Source organism: Micromys minutus (assembly GCF_963924665.1).
Source record: "Micromys minutus genome assembly, chromosome: 7".
NCBI lineage: Eukaryota > Metazoa > Chordata > Mammalia > Rodentia > Muridae > Micromys > Micromys minutus.
Genome location: NC_137976.1, coordinates 43,910,896 through 43,923,798, shown reverse-complemented (window position 1 = coordinate 43,923,798; position 12,903 = coordinate 43,910,896). Strand labels below are relative to the sequence as shown.

The 12,903-nt window shown below is 38.8% G+C and overlaps 1 protein-coding gene across 1 annotated transcript in view; it reads right to left on the bottom strand.

Moving 5' to 3' along the window:
• Positions 1-12,903, bottom strand: part of BBX (BBX high mobility group box domain containing) — a 76,877-nt gene that overhangs the window by 9,643 nt on the left and 54,331 nt on the right. The window contains exons 11-12 of the mRNA XM_080918928.1: positions 3,557-3,646; positions 2,198-2,257 (exon numbers count right to left, since the gene is read on the bottom strand). Of these exons, the coding sequence (XP_080775054.1) occupies positions 2,198-2,257; positions 3,557-3,646 (150 nt within the window). The remainder of the gene's footprint in view (positions 1-2,197; positions 2,258-3,556; positions 3,647-12,903) is intronic.

Below are 12,903 nucleotides of genomic sequence, written 5' to 3'. Positions count from 1 at the left end.
AAGGCAACCCCCTCCCACCTTAGTCTCTAGAATGTTGGGATTACAGCAAACCCAACAAGGGCTAAAAGTTGACAGATCAGCTTGGGAAAATGAAACCTCAATGGCCAAAGTGCTTAAGTAGAGAGAATTCTGGTTTCTTCTGTCTTTATGGTTTAGTTGACCTTCATTTAAAAAAAAAAAAAAAAATCAGGTGTTTGGGCGGATAACCCTCCTTAATTCAATGGGATTACAATCAAAATTGAAAATACCCACAAAATAAAAAAACGCTCATTAAATACTAAAGAAAAATGTTATTAAGTACTATCATCATGCCATCATTGTGGAATTAGAAACCTATAGTTACCACATTCCATCAAAAGACAAACAGTGGCTACCGTAGGTCTTCTCAGGTGACAAGAAAAGTCTTGCCAATCCTAAACCACGGACAATTTCCCCCTTCTTTTTAACACACGCTAAAAGTACCTTGTACTATGGTTTCATTCTATGTCTTTCTATATTTACGCCCTGCAAAGCAAAGAGATGATGTGGCCATAGGTATAAGAAAGGATAAGACAAGGGCTTGGATAGTTCCGTGTTACCATCCAAGCCATCACTTTTCATTACTAGTGACTTTCTGATGCTCAAATTGAGTTCCATTTTCCTGGCTATGTAAAATTAATTTATACTCTATTGCAAGGAAAGGATTCACACTTTTCAGAGCTGCTTCTCCAAAGTTTTGCTCAATATGCATCAATAATATATAACTAAGTAATTAGGTATCATTAATAACAACTCCACTTCTGCTAACCTCTGGGGACTGCATGACAGATTCAAAACTGGGTGTCTTACTGCCAAGGCAGAGAATTAGAGCTGCTTCTAGCATCACAGCCCCCATTAGACACCAGAGAAAAATCCTCATGTGTTGAGACATGGAACTTAACATTTATGTGTTACCATGTAGGTCATTCCCAAGCTCTGTACATGAATTACATATGTGCTTTGTACAAATATAGAGTTAATTATAATGAGGTCAAATTATTTGTCCTACCAAACAAATTAGTGGCAGGTCTGAGAACACAAATCACACCACTCTCTCTACATGCACCCTGCATTTCTGCAGGGTCAAATGTACTTTAAAAATCATTTCAAGTAGGTGGTAGAGGGGATGGATTCAATCTAGTGCCCAATCTAGTCTTAAGCATATTCCTGGCTGGCCTAGAACACATTGTGTAGCCCCAGGTTATCCATAAACTTGTAGTAAGTGTTTGAATTAGAGGTGAACCACTACACTCAGCCCAATTTATTCCTTTGTAATGGGTGGTTCACTATAGTTCCATCTTGTTGATACAAAGGGAATAAAACTTGCATGCAGAATTATAAACTGGAATATTTCAAAGATACCATTGGCTTTTCAAATGAAGTAACTTTATTTTTGTTCTACAAGGTCTCATGCAGCCCAACTGGGCCTCAAACTCACTGTGCAGCTGAGGGTAACATTTAATCCCTCCTAATCTCCACCTCAAGTGCGGAGATATACAACCACAACCAGATCTAATAAAGTAACATAACTACTAAAATAGAAAGTCTTTTCAAAGATCTATGATGAACATATTTTGTTTGTTTGTGTGTGGCGAGGGGCTGTTTGAGGAAGAGAGGACATCTTAATTTGCAGAAATTAACACCGACCTATTGAAGTAGAAGTTTCAATATATGACAATAATTATTAGTAGGGTGTGGGGACTTAAAACAGACATGAGTCCTAGACGTTACTACAAGTGTGGCTATACATATGCCTCAGGGGAACTGTTTCAATATCATTAATGGTCCTAGGAAATGGGTGGGCAACAATACTCAGGTCAAAAACCACTTCTCTTAGCTTGCCATGCCTACTGCTCAGTCCTGAATCCTATGCTTCTACATCACAGACACACTGCTAAAAATCCACAAGTCTAGAGTCAATGTGATTCCAAGGCTGCAAATCTTTTATCAAACTGAATGCTACATGGCACACTATCTGATGATTAGCAGCAAAGCCCAGTTGATTTAAAACAAAACAACAACAAAAAAAAAAAAACAACAACAACAAAAAAAAAAAAAAAACAAACTATCTCTATGTGAACATGCATGCCTAATATTGGCTGACCCTACATACATTTTGAACTTTTAAAGACTATAAAATTATTCCACTTTTAGCTGAGATAATATATGTTTCTTTTACCTTCTGTAGGGTGAATGGCATCCAAGAAAAATTGCTTGTGTGACCATTTATCCCCACTTCCTAAAAACAAGGACAGAAAAGGACAGTGAAACTCTAATCCCAGGACAGATACACACAGCACCAAACAAAGTGTGCAAATATCAAATAACATGTACATCAAGCAGAATTTAATTTCAATTATTTCATTCAGAAAACTGTTTACCAAGTAAACAAATGAGACTACTTAAGCTATGGATAAAAATAAGTAAATTCTGTCCTTTTCGACATATGTTGGATGGTATCTTGACTATAATCAAGACAATTTGAAGGTCAGCAAAAGGAAATAAAAGCTGACATTTTGCCTACATTATAATGTTGACTCACTGGAAGCAGAAGAAAGCAGATCATCACTATGTGATGTCAGCAGTTGGTGTGGATATGAAACTGAAGTGAAGTAGAAGCCTCAGTACACACACAGACGGGGCACACACCCACCCACCCACACACACACACACACACACTGTGGCAAGCCTCAGTCCCAAAGCCTGACATGCTGCGCCCATGGCCATGCGAGTAGGGTGCAAATAAGCCTCAAAGGAGCAGGTTTATGGTGGCCGTGACACTGACATGCAGGACACCGAGGAATTGCAGTTTCCAAGTTCACATGGCTGTATTTCGAGAGGCGTGAGACTTATCCTTTGTGTGCAAGGGAAAGTCTTGAGCTATGAGAATGGGAATCTTAAGATGAACCTGAGGAGGTTCAAGGGTCCATCAAGACCATATTAGCAATGGGTGTTCAGAGAAAGGCTAAGTGGCAGAGTGCTCAAGTTCTCAGTGCCCTGTGGAAATAATAGTTCTGTGGCTAAAGGAGACTGAAAAGTCCAGCCATTGACGAAGCACTGATGGGAAGAGATGTTACAGTTGGGAGTAGAGAAAAGGTTTTCGAGAATGCTTAGTTAACCAAGTAGAGACATGGCAAATGGCTGGATTTTCATAAGACTGTAGGATTTGGGAAAGTTGGGAATATGTGGCCACTGTATGAAAGGTTGCCAATAGGAGAAAACTGAGAATAGCCAAACAAAATAAATGGATAAGAGGCCTGGAAGACTAAACGATAAAATATACCAAATATAAATGAGAAACAACAATGTTCGGATTCATATGGAGCTGTGATCAAAGAGACAAGGAATGGATTTGAGCAGAGATCTAAATAAAGGAGATTTGCATAGCTACAGAAAGGATGAGGTCCCATGTCCAGAGCTGATGGCACTGAGCAAGCAAGGGGAGAAAAGAAAGGCAGTGTGCAGAAGCTTCGCTCAAGGATGAGTCTGGAATGGAGGTGACCAAGAAACCTTAATGGAGGACAGAAGGCACCAGTACCTTTTTCTGGAGCATTAGGCTTCTCCTTTTTGTGCTTATATTTGCTGACAATTTTGTGGAATAAGTTCTTTTTCTGAGACTGGAAAGAACCTACAGACAATATTATAAATATATTTTAAGTTCACAAGGTTGCACAAAACAATAGTGTGGGTTTTGTTTTGTTGATTTTAATTCTCACGCCCTCCCCTCCCTTCTATGGCATCAGTACACTGAGTTGCAAGAAGTGCTCTCTTGAAGATTCACTCAGCCAGTGCTCAGCCCATTTTGATAGGCTTATTTAAAACTCAGAGAGATTTTCCAAGGAAATGTGTTAGGCAAAAGCCTCCATTAGGGCTGGGACTCCCTGGGAGGAAGCTGTGGATTTAGTGGGTAGAAACAGACTATAATCAGCTAACAGCAGAGAGGTGATAGTTTGAAATAGAGAAGGTTTTTACTTTAGATTCCTAAATGCCATGATGAAATGGATAGAATGCATGTCTCACTTCTAAGAAACTGATCTTATAAGAACAGCACTTTCAGGGTCACCGCTGACCTGAGAGCATTAGATAATGTTCTGGCCTTTCTGGGGCTAGGAAGGGATACGGTAGGTGGTGGATTTAAAAACAGAAGGGTATTTGCTAAAGAAACAGCTCCTGGGCTGGAGAGATGGCTCAGCTGTTAAAGGCTAGGCTCACAACCAAAAATGTAAGAAACAGCTCAGAGTCTTAGTCTTTAAGATGAAACAGAACTGTTGTTTTCCAGTTAGGGATCAGAACTAACAGTATTCTTCCAGAAGCAGGTTGTTTACTATTCACGGCAGATCTTCATGTCTGAATAATTTACATGGCTTCTGTAACCTCATATATAAATGGGGATCATCACAGTGCCCAACTCATAGGGTTGACACAGGCTCCCCTGGAGCACCTCTCACTTGTTAGTGTCTGCAGCAAGCTCTGCCTTGGGGCGGGTTGCAAACCACCCAATATTCCCTTGTGCTTAGCACTTCCACTAAGTCACCCTTCCTCTTGAGCATCAGTTTAAAAAATTATTCCACCCAATTAAAAACAAGAGGTGTTGGCATTTGCTCAGACTTCTCACATCAGTTACTGTCCCCTGCCCCAAATCCTCTGAATCAAAGTTGTCCTTAGAAGGGCTGCCTAGAATCTTATTTTTCTGTAATATGTGAAACCCACTCCAACTACACATCTTCTTTAACACTCAGGACAACCTGGTTTCTCAGGTCACCTACAATCCAAAACTACGAAAGCCAAATGATGATCCTTACTGTACTTAATGGGCTGTTCAGCAGCTACCACAATGACTGCCCACTTGGGTTATATCCTTGACCTTGAACACTTCCTCCACCAGGTCCTAGAATCAAGCCTTTTGCTCTGTCTCTTCCTACAGGGACTGTTGCCTCTTTGTTTCCTCTGCTTCTCTTGCTAGGCATCCCAAGGTGGGGACAACACAGATCTGCTCATTTCCTGTACTCTCACCCCTTTGGTGATCATTGTAGTATGCAGCTTTAAATACCAGCTACTGGCTGATGACTCACAGATATGCCTGCTTAAAATGCTGACGACCTCCCACTGTCAAACACAGACCTACGAGAATCAGAGAGCTGTCATGTCTGCAACCACATAACCTTGTTCACAGTTTCCTGGCTGTACGTGTAGTCTCAATCCTACTGTACAGAACTTTGTGTGAGCTCTTATCGATGTTCAAAAATGCTTTGAGGATATCCAAACACCACCAAGGCTAAACTGCTTATTCTTCCAGACTATCCCATGCAAAGCTGCCAGACAACCTCATGCCATCACGTGTGATCTTGTTCTCCTAACAACCCTTTATATAAGATGATTAGAAACCAGGATACAAAAAACCAACTCCATTGAAATATGACTTACAGGCCAAAATCATCAGTCAATTAAAATATAGCTAATATTTTCCTTTCTAGAGATATGTGCACCATCAATTAACAACATAATATTTTATCACATAAAAAATAAATAAATGTCATGGAGAGCTAGAGAGATGTCTCAGTGGTTAAGAGTACTGACTGCTCTTCCAGAGGTCCTCAGTTCAATTCCTAGCAATCACATGATGGCTCTCAAATATCTGTAATGGGGTCCAATGCCCTCATCTGTTGTCTCTGAAGACAGTGACACTGTATTCCACATACATTAAAATAATAAAATAATTGAATGTCGCACCTATCCTTCTTGTCCTGCATTTCCCCACCTCTAAACCACCCCTGAACTACATTAGAAAAACAAAAAAACCTATATAACACAGACAATATAAGAAGTAGTTTAGCTTGTTCTTGAATTTAGTATAACATTTCTAGGGCTCACCTGTGCTCCAGGAAGATCAAGATGATACCGATATTTACATTTGATCAGTTTAGGGACTGATAGATTTATGGACTGTTTTCCACCTTTTGGCTCTCATGAATACAGTTGGTATAAGCACCGATGTATGGTTTTGCTTTTGTTTGTTCATATTCATTTGATTATGTGTTCTTGTGGCATATACTCTTAGGCATATACACAGAGGGTAGAATTGCTAAGTCCTATGATCAGGGCAGCTACTGCACTGCTTACTGAAACAGCTGTGGAGGTCTATGCATCGTGTTCTGTCTAGGTAGTGCATAAGGGTTAAGTTCTCCACTGTCTCCAGTGCGTTATCTTCAGTCTTCACACTTACGGTCATTCCAAGGATCTGAAGTGGTATCATCTTATTGTAATATTGATGTGCATTTTCCTAAGAGGTATTAAGAAACTTTTTTCTATTAGTGGTGGTTTGTATATTTTTCTGATCACTTGCCTATTTTTGTTGTTTTTAATGTGGTTTTAAGATTTTTAAAAATTAGATTTTTGTCAAGTGTGTTACAAAGATTTATCCCCTTCTATGAGTTCTCTTTTCATTTTCCTGACAATTTGTCCTTTAAAATACAAAAAAGGTTTAATTTGATACAGCCTAATTTAGCTATTTATCTATACTGTCTTTTACTTTTACTGAGTTTTTTTGGTGTCTTATTTATTAATCCACTGCTAATCTGAGGCCATAACAATTAAACTACAGTGTTGAATGGAGCTATGTGTTTTGTTCAACACTGTCAAAATCACATTTTAAAACTGATTTTAGATTTTAGCATATACATATGTATGTGTGGGTGTATGCGTGTGCTCTACATGAATGCAGGCAATTCCTCCGAGAAGTCTGACAGAATCGATGGTAGTACGATTGGGCCTAGGATCCCACATCCCTAGCACACTGATTCCTGATTTAACATCTTGACACAGATCACTCGTAAGTTGGCTTCAGCAGTTTGTGCCTTCCTATCAGATGTTCATCTTATGAAGGTTACTTAATTTCTGTTCATAGTATTTACTTACAATGATTTTCACTTCTGTACCGTGGATAGAGGAGTAATTCCTCCCTAAGCACAGCGCCACATTCCTCCCATTCCGACTCGACTCTCATCTGCATTTATCTCATCCCTCAATGCTATGTCTGATTTTAATTTGTTCTACTAAGGCCAGAGAAAATACTTGGTTAGTTTAACTTTCAATTGATCGCTTTGCTTTGCAGCCAGCACTATCTAATTATGGATATTGTTCCACATACTTGAGGAATAATTCTGTCTGTTAGTTCTAGTTGTTCGAATGTTGTTCAAGTGGTCATTGTCCTTGCTGACCACTGTCTACTTGCTCTAGCATCTGTTCTCTTAATTTCCACAGCACTTGTAACCTTCAAATACATAATGTTCTTTGGTTACTTGGGTCTTGGTTATTTATCATCCAGTATAATGAAACCTTTCTAGCAGCAGGTTTTTTTTTTTCCCACAGTGATAGTCAGAGTGCCTAGAATACAGTTTAGTATAAGACAGACTCTGAAAAAAAAGCTCACTTCATAAATAACAAAGCTCCTACCTCACTGCTTGGCAAAAGTGTGTGAGAAACACATTTTTTTAAGTTAGCAGTGATACCATAAATCTTCACAAATGTTATGACCATAAGTCATTCTTCTAAATAACCCATACCAAATACTTCTGATTAGTTGGAATGGTTTGAAATGAAGATAGAAAAAAAAAAATTTTTTTTTGTTAACAAGCACAGAGTTAACGTGTCATGTACATACACTTAGTACTTGATATTAGCAATGTTCTCTATAATGTGTTTGGCACTAGTGGTCCCTGTACTTTATACTATCCAGGCACTCTGACCAGAATGACATCTAGGCAATTGTGGAAAATAAGTAGGAGAGAGCCGAAGAAAGTTTCCGAGACTTCTGAGTCTCACGGAGACCCTACTGATTTACCTGTGGGAATTCTAAGATACTGCCTCACACGGAAAGTGATCTAAGCACAGACTGATTTAGAATGGCTTAGAGAAGAAAAAAGTATAAAAAGTGGGAGTTAAGGACAACGCTGAAGACAAATCTGTCCATATTTGCACTCACACATACAAAGCAAACATGCAAACTGGCTTTGTATATAAAACAGCTTATATAAGCTTACATCTAAAAAAAAATTCCTTGCTTTGAACCATCCCCCAAAAGATGACTATAAATACGGTAAACAAATGATGGCTCCCTCAAAGGTAGTGACAAGAACATGAAAGGAAAGTAATGAGTAAGATCTAATCACAGTCACAGAAAAGCAGTGATTTAGGAGTCAATAAATGAATAATTTCATTTCTGCTCAATGGAATGGCACATGAGTTTGACAAGCTGTCTGAAGAAAATAAAGTTTAAAACATGATAAAAAATAATAGAAAATACAAGGGAATTAAGAACTCTTTTTCCCCTTTGTTATGTTAACATATAAGGGTCCAAAAATTGGATGAAAAGAAAACGAAAAGCAGAAAAATAATGTTCTAGAAAGAATCACTCAGAAATCAAAGAAAAGATAAGAGTTCTTCACTCACACTCTACTTCAGACTTCTAATTCCATCTCTTTCCCTAGCAAACTGTTGCAGAGAATGCCAGCATCACCCGCGGCCTCCTTACACCTACATCACCAGCATCACAGCGCGGGCCGGAAAGCTGCTGGGGTCAGCACTGGAAGGTGGGGAAGGATGCCCAGACAATGAGGTCTCCTTTGCATTGCACTCAAGCTTACATCTGGGTAAAAACAGCAGAGCCTCGCCATAAGACAAGGGGCAGAGGAGACCGAAACTGTAACAACAACCTTCCTAATGCATTAACTCTCAGAGTTTCCTGAGGAATAGGCCTTCTGGGGAAAGTTTGCAGTGACACAGAAACAGAGGTCAGCACAGGAATTTTTCAAGGCCAGAGAATGTGTAATCTGCTCTTAGGCAAACCTGTTCTTCTGAACTGTTGTATCATGAATGCTCAGTCTGACTCTGCTGTCCTGAAGTTTCCTCTGGCTCTATAATTTCATGCATTTTAAGCAATAGAAAAGTAGAAGGATTATTTTCTAAGACTAGTCTGATATTTTTGTATTGTTGCATAACTAATGAATCAATAAATCCCTTTGCAATAATTTGTAGCAAATTGCTCCCAGATGCTGGCTGTTTATCTGAGTAAGTTAGAAAGTATATCGGCCACTATTAAGTTAGGAGTCATGACTGGGATGGACTGTTTTCTTGGGCTGAACACCCATAATTAAGAAAATCAATGCGGTGTCATGTAGGAGGAGTATAGCTGAGGAAGAGATTCAACAAAGTATGTATGAGAACACAATTATAAGAACCAATTCTTTGAATGAGAATTAAAACTACAAATAGAGTAAAAGTAAAAATAGGTGTATTCTTGGAAGATTATAGCTGATCAAAAAACATAGTAAGATTTAGAAAAAGAACCATGATAGTGTGTGTATTATAGCTGCAAATGTACTGTCACTATTTTCCTGAGAAAGTTTCAGAATCAACAAAAAAGCCTCAAATAGTTTGAGGGAAAATTACAAAGCTCTACCTAAACTTGGAACTACAACTTCCTAACAGGGGAGGTTAACTTTGCTCTCCTCAGCGTCGGTGACTGAAATCGTCCTCAACTTTAAACAGCAGATTCTAGCTTCTATGTTATAAAACCATTTAATACAACCGTGATTTAAAATAAGCCTTAATTCTTAGCCATTTTATGGGGAGGGGATAGTAGCTGGATTAAGCTTTATATTAGGGCTTTATATATGCTAAGCTGGTGTTGTATCTAACTAGCTCCTGCTTAGCCATTTAATATCTTTTCTGTCTTTAAATTTTATGTATGTGTTTCGTTTGCATTATGTCTGTGTTCTCCATGCAAACAATCCTTGTGGAGGCCAGAGGAGTGTGTCAGATCCTCTGGGACTGGGATCACAAATGGTTGTGAGCTGCCATGTGGGTACTGTCCTCCATGGACCTCTCCAAGAGCAGCTGGTACACTTAACATTGAGTCACTGCTCGGCTCCCCTCTTAACCATTTTTAACTATAATAACAAAATGCAATGTGGGTTGTGAAAAGCAGAGAACACTTGACATGGACCCCCAAAATATATAAAGATACAAAGAATAAGGAGAAGTCAAGAGTCAAGATGGAGCTTAAAATTCCGACTTGAACTCAATTTACATTTTCTATGAGACCCTACTTCTGTTTGAGAATTGCTATTTTCCTAGAATTCTGACTTCTGAGGCTCTCTGTAAACAATACTTCATATATTATCCATACACAAATGATGTCTCAAAAGGAAGCCTCTCTCAGAAGCAACAGTTTAACTTAGATTTATGATTTAAAACTTTCATTCAAAATCACAGAGAAAGAATGGAGATAACCTGGCAAACAACGTAAGACTGGGCTGCAGCTGATCTGCACTGTGAGCTAGATGGATCACAATGTGTTGAATAGTTGGTTTTTAGAAGCAAAGGGAAATTCTGCTCCTAAATCATCTGTCATGCTGTGTTCTCCTAGGACAAAATAGACCAAACCCACTTGCAGTAGGTGGTACTTAATCACTGCAGTCTCTCACTTGAGGTTTTTGAACCGAGGTATGGGACAGACATAATGGAAAGACTATGGGGAAGAAATGAGAGCGCATAAGAAAAAGTTAAAGCCAATGAGATCAAATGGAAAAATAGAGCAGTAAACCCAAGCACGTACTGTGATTCTAAGATCTGCATTTGTATGAGATCATAAATAGTAATTTCTTCTTGAAATTACATTTCAGGAAAATTCTATGCATTTCATATATCCACAAATACCCAAAAGGGTACCAACTATATGTAAGGAAAAAATGTTGAATGACAATGAATGCAGGAAAAATAATATAGACAAATGGGAAATTGTTGGGCTGAAGATAAGTTTCCTATGGACACACACTCTTCTACAAAACAGCTAATGATCTCGCACACAGTGTTTGTTTTGAATGACTCATTATGCAAAGGTGCAAAGGGTCTGGAGTGTAAGAAAACAATCTCTCTATCCCCTAAAGATCAGGCAATTACTGCACAGCTGGTATGATAATTTCATTAATAACCCACAGTCTAGTCCACTGCTTTAATGCCAAATTGCAAATTGGTTATGAATACTATTTCTCTAGTTTGCTAAACAGAATATGTTATTTAAGTTTTGCTTTATTTTAATTCCATTTCATCTTATGAAACACAACACAGGACAAAATCTGAAGTGTTAGATGTCTTCCTCCCACACATGTAATTACTGACACAGCTCTGCAGAACCAGGGGCTTTATGGCTTGAGAAGTACACAGAACAAGTTAAGACAATGTTGTGTGAAGCACAGCGCAGAACTACAGAAAGGGACTTCAATGAAAGAAATAGCTGGAGAAGAAAGCATGTAGCAGACACCCAAAAGGAGGGTCACACGAAAATAGAGCCTAACTTCAGGTTTCAGCTTTAGAAAAACAACCTATCAGTATTTTCCTTGATAGATAATTCGGCCAATTTTAACACTGTAAAATGAATGCCTTGACCTGTATCAAGTAGGATAAGGAAGGTGTCTTGAACATCAATCAATGAAGTGACATTTTACTAGGTTGTCAAGTACTGTATTTATCAGCATCTTTAAGACCATGAAACATGGAGCTCAAGGCAGCATCATCTTTGGACTCACTGACTACACTCTTATTCCTAAACATCTCCAGGAAAAAGACTGACATGACACGTAGTAACCCACTCTGGTGTCCACTGCTTAGCAATGTGTCTGCCTCAGCTCTGTCAGTCTTGAAAGGTCTCCACAGAACACTGTTTGATTTTTTCTCAAGTGAGAAAAGCTGGTGATGTAGCATTTCCTGTTTTGTTCTTTATTCTTTTGGCTTCTTAGTAACCACAGAAGGAGATGATTAGTTCTGCAATTATTTTTATGCTCCTCCCAGCCTTTAGTCACAGAGTAGGGATTTTCACAAGCCTTTCAATAATATCCTGAGATGTCATCTCGAAGTGACCTCCTCTTTGGTTTTGGCAGTTAGTGTGCAAAGGGTTTATAGATCTTGAGGGAGAATGATTTAAGTTTTATTAGAAAAAATATAAATGTATTTTTTTCTTAATTCATATATCTTACATATTCCCTCAAAATTCATAAAAATCAGGGAATAAGTTTGACTTGATATAAGAAAGGAACAGGTAGCCACTTTTGCAAGATAGTTACAAAGAACTTGCCTACCAAAGCCTACTGAGAATATGATCCTGAAGAAGCTGTAGCCCACTCACACCTGTCCTTCATCTCTCCTGTTCTTGTCCTTGGCAGGCTAGATCACTAAATGATGTCTTTCACGTCTGTGTGAAAAACTAGAGGGAAACTTTCCTAGCCATTCGTTAGGTCTTAAGAGAAACCAGAAGACAGCCTAATTCTTCATGGTGCCTGAACAAGCCTAAGTGGAACCCATGTCTGGTGCCCAGACCATGCCCCAGGGCCTGCCACAAAGGTTGGACATATCGGCAGCTGTGTCAGGTGTTGAGACTACTGAAAATGTCAATACCCTTTAAATTTTTCCTTTAAACAGTAATGTCCCTGGTGAGTGTTAAGATCCACCTAGGTCACACAGATAGTTTGAAGACATTCCTGACAAAGAAAGTGAAAACTTGATGCTCTTGAAAACAAATACATAAACAAAACACTTTTTCAAACTTAACAAAACAAAGTATATTGCTGGAGTATGCTAGGTAGGTTTATTATTTTGTTTTGGACCATACTACAGTAAAAACCAGTGTCTGCTTCTCAGGCAAACAGAAGGTTTGCACAGTCCTAGAGCCTCTCAAAGCTCCAAAAAGGTTCTGGAAAGCAGCACCATGACCATATGTTTGTTGACATGAAGCAAAGAATGAGGCTAAGAAGAATTAAGAAGTACAGAAAGGAGGAGGGAGGCAGGGGCAGAGACAGCTCTGGACATCTAATCACTGTAGTTTTCTACAGG